General features: G+C 45.8%; 2 protein-coding genes across 4 annotated transcripts in view; one reads left to right on the forward strand and one right to left on the reverse strand.

Annotated features, from left to right (window-relative positions):
• Nucleotides 1-803: 803 nt before the first annotated feature.
• Nucleotides 804-14,858, reverse strand: LOC139060977 (acetylcholinesterase-like). 3 transcript variants are annotated; one of them, XM_070540340.1, is made up of 3 exons: nucleotides 14,106-14,858; nucleotides 5,219-6,795; nucleotides 804-2,971 (listed from the first exon to the last, which is right to left on the reverse strand). In XM_070540340.1, exons 2-3 carry the CDS (start codon nucleotides 6,784-6,786, stop codon nucleotides 2,767-2,769), a joined length of 1,773 nt encoding a protein of 590 aa, XP_070396441.1. In that variant the 5' UTR covers nucleotides 6,787-6,795; nucleotides 14,106-14,858; the 3' UTR covers nucleotides 804-2,766. The 3 variants fall into 3 exon arrangements, with proteins under 3 accessions (XP_070396441.1, XP_070396440.1, XP_070396442.1); XM_070540339.1 differs by lacking the exon at nucleotides 14,106-14,858 and adding an exon at nucleotides 12,551-12,924; XM_070540341.1 differs by lacking the exon at nucleotides 14,106-14,858 and adding an exon at nucleotides 7,553-7,655.
• Nucleotides 14,859-15,011: 153 nt separating this feature from the next.
• LOC139060976 (protein FAM91A1) overlaps nucleotides 15,012-20,937 on the forward strand; it is a 54,187-nt gene continuing 48,261 nt past the window's right edge. Inside the window, exon 1 of the mRNA XM_070540338.1 lies at nucleotides 15,012-15,071. The gene's annotated coding sequence lies outside the window, so the exon portion shown is untranslated. The remainder of the gene's footprint in view (nucleotides 15,072-20,937) is intronic.

A 20,937-nucleotide genomic window follows, 5' to 3' on the forward strand; every position in this document is an offset into this window, starting at 1 on the left:
CAGGTCACGAACAGCATGCATGTTTGCGTGACAGAGCATTCTCTACAGAAAAATAGCGAGCGCTGTTTTTCCAAGTAAGCAAAAGCAAGGCAGATTACAAGATAAGCCCCAAAAGGTGCAACATATATATATATATATATATATATATATATATATATATATATATATATATATATATATATATATATATATATATACATACATACACTTTGTTTTTAATAGTATACAGAGCAGCACTCACATGAGCGCACAGCTCATACCATAAAACCGCCATTGTGCCACGACAACATGGCTGCTACAGCAAAAAATACCACGCGACTTCCTCCACACCTTTCTAGCGCACGGACTGAGTAAGGCCCCTCCTCATCTTTTTCCTTCCTTAGTGCATGGTCATCAGACTTAAAAAGCTTCAAAGAAGATGATGGCGCGCACCAGTGCATGATCGCACAGCTCAGAGACACATATGACATCCAAGAAGCTTCACAAACCAGAGAATTAAAACACCAAGTCTTGCAGTCGCAAGTAGAATCCACGATACAACTCGCCTTGGTGCAACTCTTGCCACCTTAAGCCTAAAATAGCACAAGTGCTAGAGTGCCGGAGCTACTGGGCATTATGGCGTCGGCATGCTAGATAGGTGCGCATGCTCTCTGGCCTGGTGATCCAGTTCCGACATTGGCACTGCATGACAGCAACAAGTGGCTGCCGGTGTGCGCTGCTCAGCAGTTGGGTCGTAGACCGGCAGGTGCTCACGCTTTCTCAATATATGCAACCGGACCACACGGTGAAAGTCATTGCACACATTGTAAACGTATGTAAACGTATTTAATGCATATTCACAGAACATACCAGCTCCAGCGTTGGGCCGCCTGCGCGCACTCAAATGATAGTGATACAGCGCTATTTAAGATAATCTGTTCTTCCTTTTTTTTTAATGGCTATGCGTAGGTTGTTCCATTAAAGCCTGGAAACCAAGCTCTAGTCATCGTGGTCCCGGCTGGAGACACGAAAGTTGGACGCAACTAGGCGCCACTGGGACAGCATGACCGAACGGCAAGAGCTTCTGTGACTCAAAGCTATACCCGCTGGCGCTGCGCTTTTCCTCTATACGCAGCGTTGTTGACATATGACAGTTGTCTTTCCAGCCAAGAGTGAGGTGACGTCATCATAGGACGGGCTCTAAAGCTCGGGCTCCTTGTCAAGGGTGTTACACTCCTAAAACAGTTGCACCCTTTGGAGTGTACATTTGTCCCACAACGATAATCATCATCTACCTTGCTTGCATTTCCTTTCGTCAAAATGTTGTGCTCGCTACTTTCCTGTCGAGAATGCTATGTTGATATCGCACATGCCATTCGTGACTTGGAAGTACTGGACTCGCAGCATTCAAAAAAAGGAAATTCGGGCAAGACAGATGGCTATTACAGTTGTGGGACAAGATACACCTCAAAGGGTGCAAACTGTTTTAAGACTATTACGGACACCACTTTTGAAATCAGTCACCCTTTCAGGTGTAATTCTGTCACGCCAATAATCGCCAAATTTCGTGTGAACTTTCCCTCCTATTAATACTGCACGCTTAAAGTATGTTCCTATCAGGAACGCTTTGTTCGTCTGAATGGAAGACTGCGAGTGCATTGCACCGATGAAAGAAAATGCGCCCAAGAATGCTCGCTATTGTAAGACCAAATTGCACCCTAAAAGGCATACCCACCGCGGTGGCTTACGCTCCAAAAAAGTTTACACCTTTTGGAGTGTATATATGCAACACAATGATATAATCGTCACCTGCCTTGCTTGCGTTTCCTTTCTTGAAAACGCGGCGCCTGCTACTTTCCTGTCGGCAATGCTATGTCGTGCTGATAACGTGCATGCCGTACGTTACTGGGAAGTGCCGGGCTCGCAGCGTTAAAGAAAGGGAATGCGGACAATTGAGATGGCGTTTATTGTTGTGTGGCAAGGTACGACTCAAAGGGTGTAAACTTAGAGTGTAGCGGCTATGGTGCTGCGCTGCTAAGCACAAGGTCGCGGGATCAAATCCAGGCCGCGGCGGCCGCATCTCGGTAGGGGCGAAATGCGAAAACGACCGTGTCCCATGCACTGGGGGCACGTTAAGGATCCTCTGGTGGTAAAAATTAACCCGGAGTCACCCGCTACGACGTGCCTCATAATCAAATTGTTGTTTTGGCGCGTAAAACCAGAGTTCAATTCAAATGCACCCTAAAGGGTGTAAACGTTTAAGAAACACTCTGGGCCGCTATTTTGTAGCGATGCCTTATGGCTTATTCTATGCTATTCTTATCATCCACCACACACGGCCGTCCGATCCCGTTGATAATGCGGGCAGATCGTCGCTCTGACCACTAGCCAAGCGCGAAAAGCGTGAAAAAGCATAGAATCGGAAAAGGCATCGCTACAAAATACCGGCCCTGGTGACATTATTGAATTGCGCCATGTTGTTCCAAGCCGCTCTATCTTATCAGTTGTGATTGACTGGTAACGTGGCTACACGCGCTCCCTGGTGGGCTGAAAACGAAGCCGTGGCTGAACCTGACAATGTTCAGAGTAAGAACCCCGGGCTCTACTGGGCCTTGAGTTGTCCAGAGTTCTTGCCGAATGGCGGCGCATATTATTGCTGTAACGCGCGCCAGTAGCGCGGTCTTCGACGCCAAGGTGTCCCGGTGACAAGAGAAGGTGTCAGTATAACGACTGCGCGACGTATTGCTTTCGAACGAGGCTGGCACACTTTTGACGCGAGATGGCCTGCTACGCGCACCCAGAGTCTTCTCGACATGACGGGACCGGAGGGGTCTGGTTGCGACGTAGGTCCTCCCAAAACTCGCAGTAGGCTTCTCGGTATGCGCACCCGACGCTTTCGTTGACATCTAGCACCAGATGTCGCTTGAGCGAATCCGTGCGCCTGGGCCAGTCGGTCGACTGTGGCGACCCGTCTCCCGGGAGGTTGGGGTTCCTGCAGGCACAGCGGGAGTCGCGGTTATTACTCGGCTATAAATTGAGGCAAGCGGCAGAACTGTATATACAGAGTGTCCGCGTTGCTTAGAACGCGCGTTGATGCGTGTAATAACGAAACGATCTAATTAAACAAGCCTATACGATGTGCGCGAACATTCGTAAAACGAACCGAAGATTGCCCCCGTCGTATATTCGGTCTTCGAATCAAATAGCCACTATTCGAAAACGGGAAAATATATTCGAATTCTTTTTGAATACTTCAAATCGTCAACTGTATACAAGCATAAAATTAGAGCAAAACTGCGATAAATTTAATTCCAGCGACCTCAGTAGACATAGCAGACGAGAGGTTGCAGAGCACGCTGTCCCGCGGAGAGCCAGATTTTCCTGGTCAACCCTCCTCCATTCGCCAATGAACCCTGTGTGTGTGAATAAACTGCTAATTCGCTTGTAATGCTCGATTTGTGATTTTATAGGAAAACTAAAGGCAAGTGCTAAGTCAACGTGGACTGTTTAAATACCATTCCAGAAACCTCGCAGCGCTTGTTTCGTGCCAAGAAAAGACCTAATTAGTTTATCGGAAAGTTACACCTGAAAGTTCCGAATACCTTTATCGCAATTCAAATCTCCCGCCACTCAACCGGGGAGCGGTGACGTTGCAAACGCCATCGCCGCCCTATAAAACGGCGCCCGGCAGACGGCAGTACGGTTTTCCGCACAAAACGCGAACGCGCGGCCATGGAGAAGCCGAGCCAAGACAGAGCGCTAAATACGCCGCTACAGCTGCTTTTGGTCGAGTGGCGTGGACCGCTCGGGCATCCCGTGACATCACTGGACGTGGAATTCTCGGCCACTTGCAGTTTCTGCGAGTTTCTCGAGCAAGGAAAACCAGCGCAACACTACGCAATAACGAAACTACTGAAACGTGGGCGGCGCAGAGAGCGAAAACGAAACCTTTCGACCACCCTAGTCGTTGCCAAGAGTAACGTGAATGAGTTCTTTTTTGTAAAAATGAAATAGAACTAAACAAGTAGCATTTTCTTTCGTCTTATAATGCAATACAATGATGTTTTTTTTAATAGAGAGTGGTTAAGTACTAGCGGAAGAATTTAAATGTGGAGTGCCTTCGTCATCGGGCAAGCACTTGACATGTCCCGGGGGAGTCTCTAATCGCGGCCTGCCTACTGAGGCTCTATTCGCGATAATATTGACGCCTTCGAGATTCTTGAGCACTAAGCTACCACTTTAGCTTGGCTTAATAGTTGCCTTTGTGTCCCTTTAATAAACTGGTTAAAAGTGCAATGTAATGGCACTTTTAAAAAGCACACGTGTTAACGCGCATGTTAACACGTGGTAATAACACGCACTTGCCAACGTTATTAATATAACCTAGGATGTGAAAATAGCTTTACATTAACGGTGAAAATGGCTGTTCATTGTTAAAAAAAAGCTATTTTGTTCGCTTCTGGCATGATTTGATTCGCGTTCGATCCGGCCTCGAAATTTACTATTTGCACCGGGCCTCTCAACGCGCCTCGGCTTGCAAGCTTTTTTTCTCACAACGTGAGGATGATCATAACGATCGTTAGTAGAATCCCCTTTGAATCGAAGAGGCGGCAAATAATCACCTGGCCTATGCTGTTCAAAAAAAAATTCACAAAAGACAGAAATATAATTTTTGCAACATATCTTTCTGTTCTCTTCTGTTTTTCGTTATGCTCTATTCCTGCGATTTCACCAAAATAATCTGTTTAATGTTCTGTAATCGCGCAGAAAATATATTTAGATATATTATTCCATTAAAGGAGTAGCTTTTACTCCCCTCATAACTGAAGAGTTCATGTAGTGCGAGAGTCGAATGCCAGGATGGTGGTTGTACCAAATCATACATAAACAGATAATAGGGCTACGTTGATCACATCAGATGTGACCACCATCTTTAAAAGAAACTGGCTCGAATTCTAAATCTTGTATAACCGCACTTCGAATGGCAAAGTCGCATCCGGCAGGAAAATGCATTTTTGATATCCGATATTCGTTACAAGCGTAAGTTTGTTAGAGGCTGACATCGGTGATAAACATATAGGGTTTTCGTCGTTGTATCCGATAATTCGGTATAACCGTGTTCGTTATATCGAGGTTCAGCAGCGGCTGCCGTCTTACGCGAAATTTGCAACACAACCGAAGTGCATATGAAAACGGCCAGTGAATGTGTCACCACGACTAAACGCGCGCATATACGCACCCGGTCTTGGCGAAGTTAGCCCAGTACCGCATCAGGCGACGGCTCACGCTTTTGTCCTCTTCGCTGTACCGGTGCGTGTCGTCGAGCGGCTCGCCGAACACGAATGCGACCTCCTCACCGTGCATTGCGCCCATCCACGGGGGCCACGGGTTCCGCGAAGACCTGCGCGCGAACACGTACTGGTACACCGGTATCCCCGCTTGGACGAAGCGGTCCGCACACCGCACTACGGGACACGTGAAGTGGTAGTCGCCTACTATCGAGTCCAGGGCCTTCAAGATCTCCGCGGCCGTCGAAGGCGTCTCACCGGCTGTGTACATCTCCAGGACCTTGTCGATCGGCGTCCCTCGCAGCGACGGATCCAGCGCTTTCAGAGCAGCCGTGAAATTTTCTACCGTAACTTCGGGGTTCTCCTCCGTCACTGATAGTCCGAAAAAGTACTGCAGGAACCAGGAACCTTCGTTAACGTTGGAACCCAGCATGACGCTGATGTTTCTCGGGAATGCACCCGCGTCCATCAGCGCCTGCGGCGTGCCTGGGAGGAAAGCGCCGTCTTCGACGGGAGCGAACGGAAAGTCGACAACGCCACCGGTATACGATTCGCTTTCCACGATCTCTTCGGGGTCCTTACACCGGAGACAATCCAGAGTGTCTTTGTCCAAGCCGTCCGGGCATCCCAAAGTCGCAGCCAGCCTTCTTGCGGCTTTCCGAGCCGTGTCCCTGTCCTTGAAGCCCCAGGGCACCGTGGGCGATCCGCTCTGAAGTATGGCCCTGGCGAAGAGCGGTTCGGAGAGCGGCGACAAGATGTGCAAGCCCGCGCTGACAGCCCCGGCGCTTTCGCCGAACAGTGTCACACGGTTCGGATCGCCTCCGAAGGCTGCGATGTTCTCTCGGACCCACCGGAGCGCCAGGAGCTGGTCGTAGAGGCCGGCGTTGCCGGGCAGCTGCTCACTGCCGAAGGAGAGGAAGCCGAGGGACGCGACGCGATAGTTCATCGAGACCACGATCACGTTTTCCTCCGAAACCAGAGTCCTAGCGTCGTAGACGTCCAGCGTCGAAGTGCCGCTGTAGAAGCCGCCGCCGTAGATCCAGACGAGAACGGCGAATGGTTCCTCGGACGATGAACAGACGGGTGTCCAGACGTTGAGCTTGAGACAGTCCTCGCTCATCTCCGTGTTGGCGTTCCACATGACGCTGCCGCTGAAGTTCCCGTAGAGCGTGTCCAACACTTGAAAGCAGGAGTTGGGCTTCGCCGTGGCGTCGAACACGTCTGTCCACGGTTCGACAGGTTCGGCACGGTCGAACCTGCGTTCACCGACGGGAGGCTTAGCGTACGGCATTCCGTAAAAGACACGCACTGGCTTTCCGAGAGGCGACTGCGCGATGAATCCCTTGACCGGGCCGTTGGCCGTGTCCAGCACCACTGTTTCCACCGGGTCTTCTTCGTCTTCGAGACGATTCGGCGCGTTGTCCTCTGGCTCGGCCGATTGGCACTGCAGGACGACGCCACCACAGACCAGCAGCGCGAGCACCGTGAGGTGACAGGGCACCGAATTTTCGAGAAACATATCCTGTTCCTGCAAACGTGCATCCACAACAATCATGAGCATAGGCAGTATTCGATTGAAGCCGGTCAGTTCTGGAAGCGCGCGTGCGTCGATTTGGATCGAATTCCGAACCTACAGTACGTAGCGTCAGTTTTCAGATCTCGAAACTGGCGCCAACCTCAGAATTTCTTTTAAGTGCGCATACCTTAAACTCACCGGCTCAAATTCGTAAATTACAATGCATGCGCCCCGAAGTGATTAGTAAGTTAATTAGCGAACTTTTACTTGTTAGTGAATTGCGAATTCCGATTTAGATAGTACCCTCCTTTCGAATCCATCTCAACCAGCATATAATTCATGCAAGCGAAAAAATTGCCATCCCCTCTACTGCAGCGTACACTGCAGCTACAAAGGAAACCTGGGTATCCTTTGTAAGGACTGAAAACGCGTTACGGATTTCCTTTGTAGAAAACCCGTGACACGAAGCTACAACTTCGTAGGAATTGAAAGCCTATGGGTTTTCTTTTATGTATCTTCTCGCTGCAGTCGGGTGTATACGACAATTTTTTTTTTTCTCTTTCACGAACTTTCCTGCACCTTGCGGTTTTCCAGAAAACTGATTAGCCAACGATCGAGTAGAACTGTGCCAAAGCTACCGCGCGCGTTTGAAGGATTTTCTTTAAACAAATCTTATTACATCAGGATAGAGCACCCAAATAGGACTATACGGAATACACTGAAGGGGCAATTCAAAGGATGGCTCAGTATCAATACTTAGTATACTCACTCAACGTCGATGCGCCATGTGTATACGTGCTCGGTACAATATGTGCCTCAGTTTCTGATTCACATTCGCGTTGGAGAAACAGGCCGCCGAGGGGAATCTTCGTGAAAGGCCAACAAAGAGCAGGCGCTCTTTTCGTTCAGCGCACATGCGCGGATGTTTGTGTGTTGCCTGTGCGTCTTGATTGACGGACGAGCGCAAGTGAAGAAACGGTAGAGCTGCATTTCACGAAGTGAAAGCTCCCATGGGACTCCCATCACGACCGTCAGACGATTGACCTTAAGCTCGTATACGGTATCGCAGACTTCTCCGTGAGCCAGCGTCACTTCAGTCTGGAGCGATGGAACATTCGAGGGAAGTTTTAAGAGTTTCAGCTCGAGGAAAGCCGCACGAGCCTTCAAACCACACATTCTTGTGTGCCGTATCTTGAATAGAGGTGTTGCTGCGAGATTATGTTTTTTTTTCTTCTGTTATACGGCACAAGGCTACAGCGCTACAAGTAACCGACTGCTTGAAATACACGGTCACTTGTCTTTTTTCGTGATTTTTTTGGTTGATGGATTAAAAATGGCTGTGGCTTAGGTAAGGTTAAGCCCAGGATGCGAAGCATACTAGCCTTTATTTTAGTTGTTGAACCACTGTTTAGCCTGGTGAACTGCTGTTGCTTGGCTATATTTGGTTCGGCTAGACGAAGAAACAACTCATGCATTACTTCTTCGCCTTCAAGAGTGGAACGCGACAGCGTTCCCGTCGACCCGCCAAGGGGTGTAAGACAATGGGCTACAGGGCAGCGACTACGCGCCCCGCATTGGACGCGGTGAGCGTCGAGCAAAGCAGCGTTCGGCGCGGCAACGAAATGTGCGCCTGAGCAAGAGACGCACGCCTTAGAAACAGCGCGTTTCTAAGGCAACACCGCATTCACTAGAGGCGCTTTTGTACCGCTTTGAAGCGTTGTACTCGTGGCTCAGTGGTAGCGTCTCCGTCCCACACTCCGGAGACCCTGGTTCGATTCCCACCCAGCCCGTCTTGCAAGAGTTGAGCCAAAGCCACTTCTCCTCTGTCGTGACGTCACGGTGTCACGTGATTTCATGGTCACCGCCGCGCCTGAGGAGCTGGGTTGAGCCCTCGTAATATGCTTCGCATAATACATTCCAAGAAGGTACAGCTTTAAATCATTCATTTAGATAGCGGATGACTATATGGTCACAGTACTCAGCTTAGTTATACGAGAGAAAAAAAACGCTTTCAGCAGTCATACGACTTCGAGCTCGGCATTAAGTAGCACCATATTCAATGGGTCATACAGTGGCCTGGCTAGCTCCCTGACCTTTCAGGAGCCGTCAGTTGTCATAATACGCCTTGTCACCTTTTTTAAGAAAAGCAAACCACAGCTGCTTGTTGAAGGAATGATATATTGTTCCTCCAAGTGTGTGTGTGTGCGTGTGTGTGTGCGTGCGTGTGTTATAAATGTTAGCTATACACATATCATCTATCTTTGGTGCAGACAGTGCAGATAAAAGAAATGCACAAAAGATTGATGACGCTTGTCGTCTGGAGTCAAGGTGCAAATTCTTCTTAATGGCAAACTGTAAGCTTGCGCTGTTCGGGGCTGATCTTGTCTCCGAACACTAATCGTCATCTACGCCCTAAGAAAAAATTTACAACCTTTTGGGCTTACCTTGCCTTCAAACAATAATGACCATATCTGGAGCACATTTCATTTTTTTAACGCACGTACACGGGTACAATGTAAAATGATTTAGATCCTTAAAAGTGAGTAAGGGTATAAATGTGTATACACTCTAAAGAAGTTTACATCCTTTGGGGCTTATCTTGTCCCCAAACAATAATTATCATCTGCCTTGCTTACGTTTCCCCCATTGAAAACTCGGCGCTCGCTACTTTCCTGTCGAGAATGCTGTGTCAAGCTGATAACGCGCAAGCCGTTCGTGACTAGGAAGTACCGGGCTCGCAGCGTTAAAGAAAGGAAACGTGGGCAAGACAGCATGACGATTATTGTTGTGGGACAAATATACACCCCAAAGGGTGCAAACTTTTTTAGAGTGTACACACTAAAAACAGTTTACGCCCTTTGGGGTGTATATCTGCCACACAACGATATGATCGTCATCTGCCTTGCTTGCGTTTCCTTTCTTGAAAACTCGGCGCTCGCTACTTTCCTGTCGAGAATGCTGCGTCACACTGATAACGCGCATGCCGTTCGTGACTGGGAAGTACCGGGCTCGCAGCGTTAAAGAAAGGAAACGCGGGCGAGACAGATGACGATTATCGTTGTGGGACAAATATACACTGCAAAGGGTGCAACTGTTTTTAGAGTGTATAATTCAGATCCTTATCCTTCCTTAAACACTTAAAAAACTTTACGTCCTTTGGGGCGTATCCTGCCCACAACAATGATCTACATCAGTCTTCACCGCGCATTTCCTTTCTTTAACGCTGCGAGCCCGGTACTTCCAAGTTATGAACGGCAAGCGCGTTATCAGCGTGACATAGCATTTTCGACAGGAAATTAGCGAACGCCGAGTTTTCAAGAAAGGAAACGCAAGCAAGGCAGATGACGATCATATCGTTGTGTGGCAGATATACACCCCAAAGGGCGTAAACTGTTTTTAGAGTGTATGAAAGTAAATAGGGTTGTAAATGTGTCTATAACTCACACCCTTTTGGAGGGGAGTTATAGACACATTTACATTACACCCTTATGCACTATTTTAAGGGTGTATATTTAGCGTGCACATCAACGTGTACACTCTTCACTCTTAAAAAGGTTGCACCCTTTGGGGTGTATATTTGTCCCACAACAATAATCATCATCTGCCTAGATTGCGTTTCCTTTCTGGAAAACTCGGCGCTCGCTACTTTCCTGTCGAGAATGCTGCGTCACATTGATAACGCGCGTGCCGTTCGTGACTGGGAAGTACCGGGCTCGCAGCGTTAAAGAAAGGAAACGCGGGCAAGACAGATGACGATTATTGTTGTGGGACAAGATAAGCCCCAAAGGGTGTAAATTTTTCTAAGAGTGTTAAAACGGTGGCACCCTTTGGGGTGTATATTTGCCACAGAGCAATAATCATCATCTGTCTTGCTTGCGTTTCCTTTCATGAAAACGCTGCACTCGTTACTTTCCTGTAGAGAAAATGCTGTGTCATAGCTGATAAAGCGCATGCCGTTCGTGACTTGGAAGTACCGGGCTCGCAGTGTTAAAGAAAGGAAACGTGGGCAAGACAGATGACGATTATCGTTGTGGGACAAAATACAACCCAAAGGGTGTAAACTGTTTTGCACTCTTCGAAAAATTTACACCCTTTGCGGCGTATCTTGCCCCACAACAATAATCGTCATCCGTGCTGCCCGCGTTTCCTTTCTGTAACGCTACGAGCCTGGTACTTTCCGGTAACGAACGGCATGCGCCTTATCAGTGTGACGCAGCATTCTCGACAGGAAAGTAGCGAGCGCCGAGTTTTCAGGAAAGGAAACGCAAGCAAGGCAGATGACGATTATTGTTGTGGGACAAATATACACCCCAAAGGGTGCAACCGTTTTAAGAGTGTGAGAGTGCGAGGAAACCCAGATAAGTTACAATTCTTCTTTGCGGACAACATACGCCCCAAATTGTGCAAGCTGTTCTTAGAGTGTAATCCTATCAAGGTGTAATCTTTGGGTTGAGTTGTACACACCAAAAGTTTGCATCCTTTAGGGATTATCTTGCATCCAAACAATAATCGTCATCTTAAAGCTGCGCGTCCCCAGTATACTTCCAAACCATGAACGGCACTCGCTGTCCGAAGAAGGAACCGAATATTAATTGTCAAAGCTAGTTTATTGGTTCGCATATTTTATTATTATTATTTACAGCAGTTTCTGGTTTTTTCTGCACTCTGTGGTCCTGCAAAATCAAAAGCATTGCGTCAGCAGTATAAAATTACGAGCAACCATTCTTAACCTTTCAGGAGAGTGAATGCTATGATAACTGAAACTGAAGCCCAGACTTTTTTTTTCTCTGACATTCGTTACACGTACGTACGAGTTTGACACCTTTTGAATTTCCCGCACATTTCCCCCTCCGCGCTGGGCTAGGATGAAACGCTTGTGAAACATGTATCTGTGCGTTGCCTCCTATAAATTAATGACGTTGGCCCGTGCGAAGGCGCATAAAACGCTTTCAAAACCAGTCTAGGGAGTGCGTTCACGGGTTATTATGCGGCCACCAACTTTTTTTTTTTTTTTCTGTATAAGTGACGCATACCCGCCGTGTGGGATCGACCAGGAATTGCGCTTTGCACAAAATCAGTAAAGTAAGTGTAGGATATAAAACTGTCACAAACAATGGGGAAAGACGTGCTATCGCTTGATGTTCACAGTGGAACGGTCATGATACTGGAGTAAAACGAAAAGTTTAAAAAAATAATGGGAATAAATTTACTTTTTGCTGGGGAAAGACGGATGATGCGATCGAGATTACGAGCAATAAAAACAGCGCTAAACGACGGGACGAGTGAAGGGACACAGACAACGGCGCTGTTGTCAGCGCCGTTGTCTGTGTCCCTTCACTCGTCCCGTCGTTTAGCGCTGTTTTTATTGCTCGTAATCATGAACCAACCAGCCCAAATGCGTACTCTTTTGCGATCGAGAAGTTGTTCATTGCATTGCAAAGATTCCAGTCGGATTACCCCTAGCGTGGAAGCCGTAAAGGAAAGCTGAACGGAAACATTCATACTGAAGCCAAGTTAGTTAAATTAATTGTCGTTGTTTGCGGAAAACTCGAGTCGTCATATTCAGCAGGGCGCGGTTCGCACGGTTGCGCGCCGTCCGAAGAGCGAACCGAAAGCGCAACTGTTCGTGGGCTCGTCCCGTTTCTGGTTCTTCATTCTACAGTTTTCGCGATCGCGACCGGCACGCCGCATGAACAAATAAATGAACGACGTTGGTACAGACCACGGTGTAAGAATAGGATATTCTTACACCGTGGTACAGACTCACTGCATCCATTTCGAAGTCCGCCGAAGCTCTCCCGGGCCGTCCGTACCGCGTTGCAACGCAGAAACTGTGTCAAGGACGAAGTTGTTGTTTCAGAAATGAAACGCGAAACCACACCTTCTGGAATTCCGGCATCGACGGCGTCATCAGTTAGACATGGCCGCTCGGCATTTTGTCTGCTGCATGGTCTGCTGGAACTTGACAAGTGGTTGAAGCGTTCGCGTCTGTCCTACCACTCTTATGTTGGGATCGGCCAGGCCCTCGTATTAGGTCTTGCTTTTTGTGTTTGTTCCTTCCGCGTAGCCGTGAATGCCGACATCGAAAGTTTCATGTTTCAGCAGTGGGAGCTGTCCCTGGAGCAAGTTGCCGGACAGCGCAAAGCGCGTGAGCTTGCACGTCGTCAGCTGTTTTACGATCTGTCTGCTCAAAGCCGCGTTTCTTTGACCGTGTTTCATTGCTCTAAAATTTGATGCTGACAGTGCTGACATATCGAAACCATTTTCTCTCTATCTTAAGGCGCCATGGTCTGTCATTTGCTAATCGTCTTTATTTTTTTCCCCTTTCGGGTGGACCGAAACTGTGCTTTCTGATCAGCTAGCTTTAATTGACTTAAAGTCTTGAAGTTGACTTAATGTCAACTTTAACTGCACTTAAAGTGAAGAGTATTATCTGTCATTGATAGCGTGCTAACAGAACTGGCTACGTGGTTTGGCTGTGAACTAAGTGATAACTTACGGTAACGAACGTCCCCGTTCATAGAAACCTAAAGTGGTCGTCTGCAAATGTTAAAAACTACTTAATTTACATCTGATGTGCATGCGAAAGCGAATGAATGAATTATCTATAGGGTTGATGTTTTGCGAAGCACGGAATCGGGCCGACGACGAGATTCTGTGTAGCAGACGAAGTAACGTGAACACGGTAAACAGTATATAATGTTTGTTTTCCCTCCATGTACGTACCCACGCTTCAGAGTTACCTCTAAACATATTATTTCTCTGCTACACGTTGCTCTTAATCGATGAGAAATTATCGAAAACACGTGTTCCTCACCACTCATCATTAAGCCGTACAACCGAAATCCTTCGAACATATTTATTTATACTACTTATATATATATATATATATATATATATATATATATATATATATATATATATATATATATATATATATATATATATATATATATATATATATATATATGTTTAAATTCTCGCTTGGCATTGATCAGATTACTTTACAAAATGTTTGAGTCACGTACTGCATGTACAAGTTCTTCGAGCAATAGGCACTTTACCTTTGTGGCCCAACTGAAAAAAATGTTATTTGGTTTTCTGAATTGTGCTAATAAATGAATGGCGGAAAAAAAGAACTCTTGTGTTATTGTTCTGTCGCTCACCAAGTTGCCTCGGAGTTTGAAGAATATAAATATAGAGTCTGTCAGTGCACTTTCAAATTCAGTCCACCTTCAAAGGGAGATAACATCGTGTTTTCTTTTGCTGAAATGTATGATAAAATGACATGTTGAAAAGTAAAAAATTGTTTGTATACGTACTAGTTTCCTTTGATGCTATCCACACAGCTGCTTGGAATCTCGGAGAAAGAGTACGAGAAGACTGTGTTTCAGTATAGCATCAAAAACCAGCTGCAGTTCCGGGGAAACTTGGGTGAGCTGTACATCTTCCTGTTGAATAGCCTGCCATGAAGAAGCCGAAAAACTGCTAAAGTGTTACTGCTCATTTCACTATACTGTTTTCTAGGATAATGGGGAGACTTATCTTGCGTTGTGTGTGTGTGCATGCCTCCGTGACGCAGAAGCTTGCCACACTAGGCCACGAAGGCAGAGAAAACGTCCTCGACTTCTTATCAACTTCTTGGAACGTTCAGGCGAAAGCTGTGATAAGACTTGACCCTGCAGCCATGTCAAGCTTGTGTACTTTCATTTGAAATCCTAGAGGTCTCCTTCCTGATAGTACGCCGTAGGTTTTGCTGTCAAGGCAACTTACTGTGCGTGAGCAATTGACTTCCATTTCGCTGATTTAACAACCTACGAGTTGTATTACATTTCATCTGTTCATTTCATCTGTTCGTTTCGATCTTTCCATGCTCACACTGTTTACTATTTTTCTAATGTTCACTGCTCTTGCCCACTTATGATCATGGAAGCTTTCGTATGGTGATCTAGTTGGTCAATGACACAGAGACGTGTTTGTTGTACAAAGAAAATTTGATGAGCTAATGCTTGACTAATTGGTGCCTGTAGACTTAGTGAAAGACACGCTACTGTCTTTTGCCTTCTCTCCACTACTAGTGTGAACATTTTTGAAATATGAATGAAATACTAGTGAATGAAAAATAGAATGTTGAAAGCTTACCTTTAAACTAATTTATTCTTGCACTTTAGTGTCTCTATAGCTTGTTCTTTCAATGCTTCATTTTTCATTTAGATTTTGCACATTGCAGGACCTCATGGAGCAGGAATGAAGCTAGTCTTTGTTACCTAATTTTACTGCTGCCGATTGTGAGTGGTTGCATCGCTCCTAATTGTCTTTGCTTGTGCCAGTCAGAGTCACCCTAGAAACATCACTACCACATGGGGAGAAATGAAATGATCCTGTTGTCGTCTTCATCACATTACCTTCGAGTGTGATTTGAATATCACAATATTTACTAGAAAATCTAGGGTGTAGCATCAACGTGCCGATGTACCACACAATGTTGTATCTTTATCTTTCTTTTTCCTTCAGAATGACCATGTCCCACTACGACATGTGAGGTACAGGACCGTTAAGTGTGGCTTGATTTGTGTCATACCTTTCTGTGCATGCACCTTTCATCACGATTCATCCCTCAACAAGCATCATGCACCACCTTCGTCCTAGTGATATCACTGTGTATATGCCTCACACTCTGAATCCGCTCGATTTGGAGTTTGTATTTCGGCACAGCTTCTGAGCGACGTGCGTAAACATAAAATTTACATGACAATAAGGTTATGACCTTTGCAGTGGATAAAGGTAAACATTCCATGAGATTGCACGTTGCACAGCATGAAAGTAAGCAAAATTGTATGTACTGCAATTAGTTTTGAAGCATTTGATTAACTGTTTCACTATAACTTCGTTTCACATAGATGCCAATACGTATGCTCCTGTCTCAAGCCGTACTATTCTGTTGCTTGCTCATTGCCCTAGATGGCACCACGATTGGGGTTTTTGCCACCTTGTAGGTGTGACAGGTGCTTTTCATCACGATGAAGATGACAAGGGCTCGGCTGCCGCCCTTTGCTTGTGCTAACCTTGGCCCTAGCTACAGTGTTAGGTCCTCCTGCTGGTGTTTTTTATATGCACTTTTGGAAGCATAATTTCTCCATCACACTATTGTTGGGTCAGTTGTGGGAATTTTGCATTTCCTTTCTCTTAGAATTCACCTTCTTAAAGAGAAAATATGCATGAGCCTTGATTGGTGGATTAGATTGCTCTTTTGAAATGCTCTATGTTCGAGTGAAAATGTTGTTTGTCTATTAGAAGAGCCACAATACAAGCCATAATTATCCCTTTCAACTTTGTGCCTGAACCATATGGGGACCATGACATACTGGTGAAGTCGCAGTTCTCATAGTATTTGTTCATGTTTAGGTCTGTTTACTACTGAAACAGTTGTGAATATTTCTTAGGTTGAATCTGTACTAAATTTTAAATGCAATGTGATTTTTTAAAGTTTATTTTTATGGGGTTTCAAGCAGACAGCTCCTTCTCCAAGACATCATGAGGGGGTGTGTTTAGTAATAGTATTAAGGTGGTGCTCACACTCAGTTAAGTAATTAAGTTACTGTTTGTAATTGCAGTAACTTGTGCTGCATGCTAACTCAGTTCAGCCTTTTCAATTAGTGTCCCTTTATGCATTGCTCACAGCCACACAGCTGAAGTACACCGGTTGCCATTACAGGCTTGCCATTACTTGGCATAGGCCGTAACCAATACATCAACCTGATGAACTGCTGCAGGTCTTCAAAGCTAAACCTCTGTTATCTCTTTTGCTCAACTCAAAGCCTGTTTGGTTATCATTGGCTCCATATCGACAGTATTGGGTAAAAGCCAAGCTAAGGTTATCACAGCTCATTCAACACAGTTATGTTTGATACATAACTTACGGACAGTAAAATGAAGTGGCAAACTTTATAAGAATTGCTCCATGTTTATTTCTCTCCACCAAGGGCAATCTTTGCCGTGGCCCCATATTCAACAGTGCACCTTGGTTTGAAGCCTCTCTTTCTTTAACAAAATATTGCTCACAATGAAGTCCACTTCCTGCCTGATGACTATGTACTGATGAGGGTTTACCTGTAACTATTACACGAAAGATGTTGCAGATGTGCCCGTACTATTTGCCAACTAACAAGTGGAATGGCATGACCATTGGCCATAGCCCACCGCTTGCCCTTGTGATTAAAATGTAGTACGCCATGTACTGCAAGTGCAAAGGCACACATGCACGATTTGACGTAACCTGATGTCCACAAGTTTTAGTTATAATATATAAAATAGTTATTTCGTAAAAATTGTCACAGATAAAAGAAAGCAGCTGCTCTACAACATGCACTAAGTGAGACTTCTATCACAGCACTACTTCTGTAGATTCTGCATCATAGGCTGCTAAGTATGACATGGAGTACTGTCATGGCCTTGATTAGATGCAGAGAGCACAACTAGGTTGCAAAATTTTAACTAAGAAAAATCCAAAGGGCATTGTTGAAGCACTGCACTGTTTCTTGACTGGAGCAGAATTGAGGAGGAGGTTGGAGTTGAGGTATGAATGTGCATATGGAGATCAGTGAATTGATTCATGTCCAGTGTGTTATGTACACTAAAGATACGAGCACTCTGTGTGCACTTGTACTGTGTGTATGTGTATGTATACTGTATGTACAAATGTGCTATGTATGAATGCATCATTTTATGTCATCCCTGTCATTTACAGCAGCATGCTGGGCGCATCGCCTGGCAAACATATTCAGTGACCATTAAACAAAAACTGTCTATATGTCACACATGTCCAGTGTGAACCAGGTTTATTATCTATATAAACATGTGCATTTATAGAGTTGTTTACTGCTACTTATGCCTGTTTCATTCAAATGCGTCTGGTACAAATCAATGTTAGTTTACTGAACATTTTTCTTGTGCTTTCTTTAGTGTTTCAATGGCGCCCTTTTGTTGTCACAAGGAAGTATTTACTTTTTTTAAATTAACTTTTCGTTATGCGTCAGTTATCAGTGCATGGAAGCGTATTAACATGTGAAACCTGTTGAAGGCGATAACTTCTAAAAGCAATTGATTTCGGAAGTTTATGGTTTCAGTAGATAAGAACGTATGCAGATAGCTGATGACCAATATCCTAGATTATGCCCTTTACAGGACAAATGCCTCTCTCAGCGATCTGCAATTACCCGTGCCTTTTGCCAGCTGACCCCTGTCCTGTGCCTACAGATTTTCTCATTTCATGACACCACCTAACGCTCGGCCATCCTTGACTGTGTTTCGCTTCCCTTGGAACCAATTTTGGTATTTTGATAGACCGTCAATTGTCTCTGCTCTATGCATGTCTCCATTTCCTACCCCCATTTTTTTTCTTTTCAATCTCGGTTAACTTGCGAGGAAAACTTGCAAAAGGTTTTAATACAATTAAGAGCACCAAGATTTCTTGTGTTTAATCAGTAACAAAGCTGAGAATGCACTAATAATGCCGACGCTTTCTCATTATATGCAACCCATCCACACGGCGAAAATCATTGCAGCACATTGTTTTATGTAAACCTATTTTAATGCATGTTCACAAAATGTACCCACTCCAGCACTCGGATATATGCGTGCACCTAACTGATACAGTGATACAGTGCCATTTTATGTGTGTTTCGTTTTTTATGCGAAGCATATTACGAGAGCTCAACCCAGCTCCTCAGGCGCGGCGGTGTCGCCTTCAATACCACGTGACACCGTGACGTCACGACAGAGGAGAAACGAGGCTCCAACTCGCGCCGTCGCTCGCGGCGTCGCAGCAGCTGCGCTTGCCTCTGCTAGACACTCACGATGTGAGATGCCTCCTGGAGACAGAGCTGCTCGTTGGAATGAGAAGCGAAGGTTGCGGCGTGCTACAGAGACTGATTTTCTAGGTGGCTTTGGCTCAACTCTTGCAAGATGGACTGGATGGGAATCAAACCAGGGTCTCCGGAGTGTGAGACGGAGACGCTACCACTGAGCCACGAGTACGATGCTTCAAAGCGGTACAAAAGCGCCTCTAGTAAATGCGGTGTTGCCTTAGAAACGAGCTGTTTCTAAGGCTCAGGCGTGCGTCGCTTGCTCAGGCGCACATTTCGTTGCCGCGCCGAACGCTGCGTTGCTCGACGCTCACCGCGTCCAATGCGGGGCGCGTAGTCGCTGCGCCGTAGCCCATTGTCTTACACCCCTTGGCGGGTCGACGGGAACGCTGTCGCGTTCCACTCTTGAAGGCGAAGCAGAATAACGCATGAGGTGTTTCTTCGTCTAGCCGAACCAAATATAGCCAAGCAACAGCAGTTCACCAGGCTAAACAGTGGTTCAACAACTAAAATAAAGGCTAGTATGCTTCGCATCCTGGGCTTAACTTTAGCTAAGCCACAGCCATTTTTTTTTCTTTTCTCAAAATATTGCTGTGCATAGGTTATTCCAGAACAGTGGAGCCCGCGAACCAAGCTGTAATCGTGGTTGTCTCAGCGTGACTGAACAACAGGAGCTTCTCTGTGACTGAATGCTACCTGCTGGCGCTGCACTTTTCCTCTTGGCAGCCTTTAAAGAAATGGGGTTTCTAGGGGCCAAAACCTATATGTGATTATAAGGCACACTGTACTGGGGGAGTCCGGATTACTGTTGAACACCTGGGGTTTTCTTTAATGTGCACCTAAATCTAAGTACTCAGGTGCTTGCATTTCGCCCCCATCGAAATGCAGCCACTGTGGCTGGGATTCGATCCCACAAACTCATGCCTAGTAGCGCAACGCCAAAGCCACTAAGCAACCACAGCAGGTTTGGCAACTTTGAATTTATATGACAGTTGTCTTTCCAGCCAAGAGCGATGTGGCGGCATCTTAGGACGGGCTCTAAAGCTAGGGCTGCAGCCTTTGGATTGCAGCCTTTGGGGTTCACCTTGTCTCAAAACGATAATCGTCATCTCTTTTGTCTGCATTTCCTTTCTGCAATGCAGAGAGCCCTGTACTTTCAGGTCCCGAACAGCCCACACATTATGTGAGGCAGCATTTTCACCAGGAAAGTAGCGAGCATAGAGTTATCAAGAAAGGAAAGACAAGCAAGGCAGATGATTATTATTGTGGGACAAGGTAAGCCCTTAAGGGTGCAAACTTTTTAAGAGTGCTCCTTGCCAGGGGTGTTAGGGGCGCCGTACTCTGAAATTCGCTCGCCCTTTATGGTGTAATTTTGTCACCCGCGAATAACCTCAGACTTTTGTAAATTTTCCTTAGAATTCACACTGCGCGCCCCATTACGTACCTATCAGAAATGCCATGCTCGTCTTAAAGTGGAGTTAACGTGCCTTTCCTGACCAGATACCACAAGGAAAGTGTGACGGCTTACGCAGGAAGTAGTGGCTGCATAACACTGATCGAAATAACTTTGTTCCGACAGATAACAGTGTTATTTGCAGTTCGTGAGGTGAGGCGTCTGTCTTATTGCTCTTATCAAAGGATCCCCTAATTCTGCGTTCTTTAAATTCTTCAAGCCTGCTCACCAGCGTTTTTGCTGCGGCAATTGGTGTGTTACATAAAAAAGGGGTTGTCCACAGTATGCTTAATATTCTGTTGGGACTCCATCACCTCGCACGTCGCCAACTGTTGTTCAGATGGAAATGCAGCACTATAGATTCTGCTTCCCGCTGTGAACATTTACGCGCAAAGATACAGCCTCTCGGTCGCACTTTCGTGATTGTTAGGATCTGTTGCCTGTTTTAGTGAAAATTAGAATAGCGGCTTGTAGAGGAGTATATTATTTTCAGCTTACGTCGATGTGTGCGTGAGTCACAATGAATGCAGGCCCTGAAAAAATTAGTGGCAAGTGTACCCGTGGTATCGCAGGTGATAAGCGCTAGCTAGTCCACATTGCGTTTTTTTTTTAAGTTTTAAGGGGAAAGTCGTTAGATCTCTTTTTCAAGGTGGCGTTGTGAACAGAAAATATCAGGTGACCCAGTAAAGCCAGATGCGACCCAAAGCATGTCCAGCTTTTTATAAGAGATTATTGATTAGCCAAGTTAATGATTCATTGGTGATTGAATTAAGGTGAATTATGGTGTATAAAATGGGATTAGGATGGATTAAGGTGCATGAGGATTAGGGGGATTAG

The sequence above is a fragment of the Dermacentor albipictus genome, chromosome 6 (assembly GCF_038994185.2).
Source record: "Dermacentor albipictus isolate Rhodes 1998 colony chromosome 6, USDA_Dalb.pri_finalv2, whole genome shotgun sequence".
In the NCBI taxonomy this organism is placed as follows: domain Eukaryota; kingdom Metazoa; phylum Arthropoda; class Arachnida; order Ixodida; family Ixodidae; genus Dermacentor; species Dermacentor albipictus.